Source organism: Echinococcus granulosus (genome assembly GCF_000524195.1).
Source record: "Echinococcus granulosus chromosome Unknown EG_S00189, whole genome shotgun sequence".
NCBI lineage: Eukaryota > Metazoa > Platyhelminthes > Cestoda > Cyclophyllidea > Taeniidae > Echinococcus > Echinococcus granulosus.
The window spans coordinates 30,125-38,355 of record NW_020170569.1 but is presented as its reverse complement, the minus strand read 5'-3'; the positions used below and the strand labels follow the sequence as shown (position 1 = coordinate 38,355).

Genomic DNA, 8,231 nt, shown 5'->3' with positions numbered 1-8,231 from the left:
TTTATGGTATCATGGGAATTCAGGGAAAATTTGAGTTGCTACTCACAAAGTAAATTCATCCCGGCAGGGCATGCATTGAAAAGTATGCTTTTCATTTACTTTAGAGGCTAACCTCCTGTCACCCCCTCCAGTGAAATTGTTGCCGTCATCTTTATTCTGTAGTAGTGCTTGAAAGCTGACGTAGTCCTACCACTTCGTGATCTACATTTTTCCTGCTCCAATCAGCTTGATGGTATTTGATATAGGCAGGAGTTTAGTCAGAAGTGCTGAGCACATGGCCAGAACAAATAATCATCATTGGGAGGCAAAAATTCTCTAGCATTCGTATTTTTCTTGAGGTATCCACAGTACCAGCACTAACTTTACACCAACTTCTAGTGTGAAGCTGCATGAATTTCAAATCGTACCTTTACGTGGTAGAGGGTCTTACTTCAGGGGTTCCTTGTAGCTGTGGCAGTTATTTCACGCTGCTAGTGAATATTTGGCAAAATCTGTTTATCGACACCACATAATAAAATTGGGCTGCTGATGGCGGCATTCATTTGTTGATGAAAACGTAACTGAAGTATCTTCTGACTGTAATGAGGCAACATTGGTGATTTTGGCTGAGCCATAATCATCACATTAAATCTCTTCCATGGAATTTTATTAACTTACCTAAGAATAAGCGACCATTTTTGTGACTGCTATAAATGTCACAAAAGACATTTTACGAATTTGGAAGCTTAAAATAATTTTGGCAAAGAAAAAAGCATGTGCAGAGCACCACTTCCGCTCTAATGAAGTGTACGTCGCTAACATGAAAGAAGTCATATCGTCAAACTCAGGAAAGCGTAATACAAATAAAGCCAGGCCATTAATACCGTTTCATACTTTCAGTGAAACAAAATTAATTCCATGTTGTTGAGGCGTTAAGGGTCTGCAAATATACAACTATGCCCTATCTATTCCGTGGAGTGAATTATTTAACTGCTTTCGTGTACACCAAGACCCATGTGAGAGGCATCTAGGCCTCACAACAAAACTTAATTTTGCAGAAGTGAGAAAAATAGGCCTTGTGTAAGCAGGAATGCACATTAGTTGCCCACGGTGCCTGTGCTAGGAAAACAGGTCGGTCGCTCCCTCGTAGCGTTATCCAATGATAATGTGTGCCAACGTGGCAGATGCGGTGATCTCGTAGCGAGTTCAGTTGGTTGTACACACGGCTAAGAGGGATAAAAATAGAATTCTAATAGTGATTTTCACAAATTAGCTGACTAGACGTGTTGAGTCTACTTATGCTTAAGACTCACGACAGCTTGAGCTCTACTGAACCTTATGCTACCGGATGGACGTCAGATCCAGTGACTTCAGAGCTTAATTGTGAGCACTTACATGCTTTTACCATCTGAATGAGCACTTATGAATGCTGCAAAGAAAGACGAACTCCTCGAAAGCAATGTGAATTGCCTTACAAACCAATGTGCTAAGGGACAGATAATTTTTGCGCTTCCTGGTTCCATACAGTTGTACCTCTGAGAAGCAATGGTCATATTAACGAAACAGAGTATGTAACTAGTCGGCAGTAAATTATCCAGTTTTGGTAGCTATTCTTGAACAAATCTTGAGTAGTTTACGACCTATGCCTTGACTTTTTTTACCGGGATATTCATTAAAAGTGCAGAAAGTGTGGGTTTCCCTACCCCAAAAAATCATTGCTATTAAAAGGCTCTGCTAAAAAGACAGCTTTCATAAAAGGATTTGATTACCAGAAACAGGTAAAGAAACGATGAAACGGCATGCACACACCCAGCTCCACACTTTTCCATTCAATAATACGAACCAATTATGGAATGTAGTGGGGTAAAAGTGACTCGGATTCAATGTGTGAATGCATTTACAGCTAGTGTGTTTGTTGAAGACAGGCTAAGGAAAATAGGTCTCAAATAATGCTTTTCATTTTTGGTATTGGACGAAATGTGGACGGCATTGAGATTTGGCGCACTAATTCAGGTGATGCATGGCATTTGGACGCATCAAAATTTCTTCAGAGTAAATGATGAACTGCACGATTCACACCTACGCCAATTGCAGAGAGATATTATTCATGGAATCTAAGGTGCTCACAAATGGAATTCACACCCCATTTCTTTCAAAGTGATAGCAACTTTCGATGAATGGTCACTAGTTGTTCTCTCCTTACACGCCATTTTGAAGTATTTGCCAGTAAAGTGCATTGTGATACGAAATGACTTTGCATTTTAACATCCGCAAAGCAATGGAAAAACATTACTCGTTAGTCATAAACTATCCATTCCTTACTCTCTACTACTAAGATCACTTCAGCTCCTGAATTCGCTGCTTGCGGTGCAATACAGATGGGGTTGGTCCTCAATATTGGTCATGTATTTTTGCTAATGGTCAAACAATTGAAGCTCAGACACTTTAACTCGACTAAACCTGATGCTGCCAGAGCACAGGATCAGTGAATTAATTGGCTTGAAATCCTATTCTTCCAAGAGATCGCTAAACATAATAACGCATGTCTCAAAAATGTACTTGTTAGACGACTACCTGTAGCATTGTTGAATGAGATGGAGTAGCTGACTCATCCTTATTCTCCTTACCCTAGGCTATTTTTCTTCAAACGACGTTTACCAAATTTCATTGGCATATGACAATCACATTGGAGATAAAATAGGCAGTTGAGAAGTGGCGGTGTCTAAGAACAGGTGTGTAGCTTTCGACTTTCCGGTGGTTTTGGAAGACCAAGACCTGTTAAATTGGGAAATAAAAACCTGCAGCCTATAGTTATGATGAGTTTCTCAGATAAAATTATTTAGGCATTTTTCGGCACTAACCAATTGTTAACACTGACAATTATGGTAACTTACTTGGCCGCTTTATTTAGTTAGTAGAATGGTTAGTATTAGTGCCGGGTTAGAAGACAAGAAAGTCCAGTTCCGGAATAAATCATTATTCCTCACAGGCAAGATCATAACACCTAGTTAAGAATGGAGTTATTTGTTTGCTTGAAGACAACTCCAGATACAATGAAGGAAGTGACACCCTATTTATGCACTCAAACACTCCTAATAACTGCGCTTTATTCCGATGCTTACCTATCGAATTTAAGCAAAATTGTACACATTATTTGGTTATGTGATATTTCCATCCGGTTTTAGTTTGAAGAATGTGTCTAGTGCCACTTTCGAACCATCAACGGTACTTACTGCAACAAGAAGTAGACACTTCAACTTGAGCTCCCACTGTTGTTAAAGTTAAGCTGCAGTTGCCTTGATATTAATGACGTTGTGTGGTGCACCCACCAACTACAGCAGTCTGATGAGGCGCTGTATGCGGGTAGAGCATTTCAATTTCATGAGATAATCACCACTAAATGTTAGTTTGTAATAAAAATAGATTTTTGTGAATCAAACGCGAGCCTGAAGCGGATAGGGTGTTTTTGCATTAGAACACACTGGTCAAACACGCATTTGAGAGGCCATTTATTTAATAATGGATTGCCACCGCTAAAGGGAAGGACAGGTCTGGCATCAAAATAACGAATTTTGTGCAACCTATCAATCGTGCACAAGTGTCTATAAATCGTGATTTACTTTGTCCTTTGATCTGGTGGGTCCATGTTAAAATGCATAGTTTCGAAGATATTACAAATACATAAGGGCAGCTGGAATCCATGTCATCGTAAGCCCAAACTTTTGGTGTACTTCCTAAGATTTTAGAGTAACGATGAGTAATTAATATTAGCTTTCAACCATTCCTAAATTCGTGGGTAGCGCAAGGGAAAATAAAGGTAAACGCAACACTTAATCAAATTTTATCTGCGTAGAGGGATGACCGGAAATCCTACCTCTATTTTCATTCATAGGAAAACCGCCTGCCACAGTAAGTACTTTTCATACCCTTCTTCAGTCCATGTAATGCTATTATGGTAGAACATTCACCGGCTCTCAACCCTCAACTCATCGATAGCTCCAAACAATGCGCACAATCACATATAAACAGTATAATTCTGAAGTTGATAGCATTTTTACTGTATAGCCATCTTCATTCGGATGAAGTGCTTACAAGCTGACGTAAGCACACCACTTACTCCTTGAATCGACAAGGTAAATGCCTCACTGTGCCACTTGTAGCTCATGAAACATTTGTCATTTTCAATAGGATCAGTAAATCAGTAGATTGAAAGCATGGACCGAGTCTTTTGAATAAATATGCGCTTCTTTATTTTAACATTGCTTGATGCTGCGTCACCATGCATCCAATCATGGGCTTATTGACAATATGTAGGACGGTTTCTAAAATGCTGGCAACCGTAGAGACCCATTCAGCACTGAATCACATAAGCAGTTTCATGTCATATTCACAGACGTGTTTATGGCCCAAAGAGGGGGTCTAGGCAAGTCAAGCTGATACAGGATTTGAAGTTACCCTACAGTTTGGTATCAAATCCATAGAAATTCTGCATGTACTTTAAGCAATCAAGAGTTGCCATCGGCGTTGTGAACTCACTTATCTGCTGCGTTCATGTATTAAATCCCCATGAAACGCACCTATAACAAGGCACTCGCAAAGCAAATTTCAACACTTCAGGTTTGTTTGAAAGTCCAAGCCTAGTCATTCCTTTTAAGCGTTGGTTGTGTTCCCCATTAATACGCTCTTGACCTGATCAAAAGCAGCGCACTGTGACAATGTAGGATAATCTTCCGTTCTGGAGATCTGAAAGGCCCTCGTACATAAACCTCTCTACTTCTTTTGGCGAAACGTGGCCTCATAAGCTGTGTATATACAAGTTCCAACATTTATGCAAATAGTGTCCAATCAACATAAAATGTACAGAAGATGCCCATTGTTCCGTCCTGTGGCCTTCACTACAACCCAGAAAATACGAGTTGCCAAGAATTTGCGACATACTTTTCCACATTAAAATACACGCCTGGCACCTCTGCAACTCTTAACAACCCTTGTGTATGGTCTTCATGATGATGTCCTGTTCGCCGTCATTTCTTGAACGTTGGGCTCTCTTCCTCCTCTTTATAAATGGCTGATTTCACGTATTCCACGTGTTCTGATGGCCATCAAATGCTCTAAATAGGCGAGACTGATGACGCACCCGGTCCGGTATGCTGCATTCGCAACTAAACAGCTAGCTATTTACCACGTGCGCACACATTGTGCCTCCTGGCTTACTCATTCGTGAGTAAAAAAACGTCTGCATTGAAGTCGCGTTCATTGAAACTTCGCCGCGGTAGCCAGCTCGACAGAACACAAGCTCACGCGCATAAACAATAGTTTATTGCAGTACCAATGAATAAGGATATAGCTACCAGAGTTCTGATACTTGACGCTAAGGGATGAACTATTAGTAAAGGATTAAACAGTTGAATACAAGTGGACTTTTGTGTTGCTATGCCTTATAAAAGTAGAGAGAGCCTGTTGATTTGCTGGGATCCTTGATCCACCTCCTTCACCCCTCGTACCTAGTCAATGCCAATATTAAAAACACGAAAGAACTAAAAACACTATTCTTGCAGGAAGGTTTATCTTTTGCACAAATTTGCAATCGGTTAGTTAAGCTACACCCAGTGGGTACAGGCCCGAATATCGGTTCACAGTTCCTAAAACTGATATTACTTCCAATGTAGCTGCAAGTTCACTGAGCCTCCCATCGCCTTACTACCCTTCAAATCTTCTGTGCATATTTTTTCACTACAAGCGGTATCACCACTTTCCGTTCTATGAGCGTACTGCCACTACCGTTGTGTGTCATTTTGGTTCACGCCGAGTGGACTGGACGCCCACTACTGACCTAAATGGCCACTAGCTCCAATGGCATAAGCTGGTATGGTCACAACATATTTGCGATAGTGGAACGTCTAGTGAAAAAGGGTGTTCAGCAACGTTGTACGCCCAAACCAAAAGTCCTCAACACTATAATTAATTTTTTGGATTACATCTTTTGAGAGACTCGCTGTGCTGCCGCACCTTACCAAATGTTACGTCATTAATTCGAGAAGCACTCACTGCCTGTGAACCAACACCACACTCGTAGAGCAGAGAGTCTCGAATGGCACAAGTGCTTTAAAGTAGGCAGAACATTGCAGCAAGCACAATAGGAAGAACTACTTATTTTGCACACTTTATAAAGCACTCTTATTTGAAATGCTGATGATGAAAAAAGGTTTGACATTACAATATTTGCTAAGCGAAGGAACAAATAGTAAGCCATCAAGTTGTTGTTCCCTCCTCAATTCAGTGGCACCAATTCAAAACTGCAATTCTTTGTTGATGGTGCAGTGCAGATGGGGTGAAAGCTCACTACTAGCAAAAATTTCCTGCTTAGTTCAACTACTTGAGGTAAAGATTTTTAGTTCTACTAACTCCCTACACTAGTGGAGCATGGGATCCGCAACTTATTTGAAATGAAGTCCTTTACCTAAATGGGAACACCCCACTTCGTACAGCTTGATTCATAGGTGTATTTGTGAACTAATTACCCTGTCCCTGTTCTTCGTATTTCCATAATGGGGCTTCCTTAAGCGATGTTCACCAACTTTTCTCGACAAAAGACGGGCAGATGGGAAGTAGAAATGGAATAGAAGTGGATGAGTGTGGAGCAATCCCAGTGAAGTTTGAACATTTGACTTTGTGGCCAAAGTCATTACAGTTTGTGGTTCCTATTATTTCCAGGGATAAATTATTGCGGAGATATTCTGCAGTTACAAATGCTGTGTAACGTAAACCCCAACGGAATATTTGGCGGCCTTAGTTATTCAGAGGAACGAGTAATTTTTACTGGATTAGTAATCAAGGAGGTCCAGTTAAGAAATAAGCTTTATCCCAAGCATAGTGCTGCACCGATACTAATGGCAGATCATATCACCTGATCAATCAATGGTGGAGTTCTTTGCTTTCCTGCCAGCGAATCGTTGAAACAGCGAAGATTGTGGTGTTTCATCAATGCACTCGCACATTAACTCATGTATTCTGAGTAGATAAGCTCTAATTCAAAGCTTGAGCATCAAAATTCTGTAAGGTCGTACAAGTTGAGTCGCTTAATGTTTCTCTTCGGATCCGGTTCAAAGATCGTATTCATTGGCGGAATGCCAACAACATTAACGCCATTTTCGGCGCATGGTTTTGACACGAGAAGCGGAGGGTTCCACTTTATGGTGGAAATATTGTACTCCTACCGATGACACTAACAGTAGGCGTTGGAATTACACCTAGATATTATTTCGCTGATATAGACGGTTTGTGCGATATTCAGGCTGCAGTGAAGAAAACGCAGATGAAGTAACAACGATACAACAACAAATAAGTATAGAGCGGCCTCCTCTCAAAATCCTTCTACAGCCATCATTATGGCAACTATTGGTGCTTTTTTACTGGCCCAAATGAGGAGCAGCACCATCGAAGAAGATACTTGTTGCGTTTGATAACAATGACAATTTCAGAAGTGACTTATGTCTAATACCTATGTCTACCTATGCCGTAATAAAGAAGAAGTAGAAGAAAAAGACTCCATTAAAATTTGCAGGTTTAAATTATCTAACCTATTTATTTTCCACGTAGATCCCTAAGTCTTTAGTGCTTACCGAAAAACTGGACATAAAGTATGACATCAAATTAATTTATACTTTAAATAAAATTGCGGGTATTCATAGAAGTAAATTAGTTCACTCTTTATTACCATTAAAAGAATTGCAAGTTTCTTTGCAAATCACACCTCTCGGAAGCAGGTCCAATTTATAAGCAAATGAATTAATAATTCAAAATGTCTTACCCTTCTCAGTTCTGGTAGTATAATTACTATGGTGGTAAAAGTTATCATGTAATCTTTGATTGTTGACCTAGGCAGTAAGGAGCATGCAAATACTTGCCTATACGTGAGGTTCTAACATTTTGTTATTATCACCCGTATGCCCCCTTACTAAATACAAGTGTCAATAAGTTTTTAGGCTTAAGTCAGATGAGGAAGAATTTTTGCTTGGTATTTTGTATAGGTATCCAACCATCTATTAGGGGAGTAAGAGCCAATTTGATATTATTTAATATTCCATATAGCACCTTAACAAAATAGATTCAAGAAAATATTTTAGCCTTATAAGCATTGGGATATTCATGTTTAGGTGGTTATATTTACCTCTGCCATAATGCATAAAACATTGCCGTTTGCAGTCCAAGCACTAATTATAGATAAAGAGGAAATTTTAGTACCATTTTAT

At 39.8% G+C, this 8,231-nt stretch overlaps 2 protein-coding genes across 2 annotated transcripts in view; one reads left to right on the top strand and one right to left on the bottom strand. All coding sequences in view use genetic code 11, as the record gives it.

The window, feature by feature from the left end:
- The window catches only part of EGR_10092 (hypothetical protein), a gene marked incomplete at both ends in the record, with an annotated part of 6,833 nt that extends 4,180 nt beyond the window's left edge, over positions 1–2,653 (bottom strand). Inside the window, one exon of the mRNA XM_024499341.1 lies at positions 2,607–2,653. Within this exon, the coding sequence (XP_024346243.1) occupies positions 2,607–2,653 (47 nt within the window). The remainder of the gene's footprint in view (positions 1–2,606) is intronic.
- A 970-nt stretch (positions 2,654–3,623) lies between these two features.
- The window catches only part of EGR_10091 (hypothetical protein), a gene marked incomplete at both ends in the record, with an annotated part of 5,506 nt that continues 898 nt past the window's right edge, over positions 3,624–8,231 (top strand). The window contains 3 exons of the mRNA XM_024499340.1: positions 3,624–3,687; positions 6,152–6,360; positions 7,579–7,745. Coding sequence (XP_024346242.1) covers positions 3,624–3,687; positions 6,152–6,360; positions 7,579–7,745 — 440 coding nt within the window. The remainder of the gene's footprint in view (positions 3,688–6,151; positions 6,361–7,578; positions 7,746–8,231) is intronic.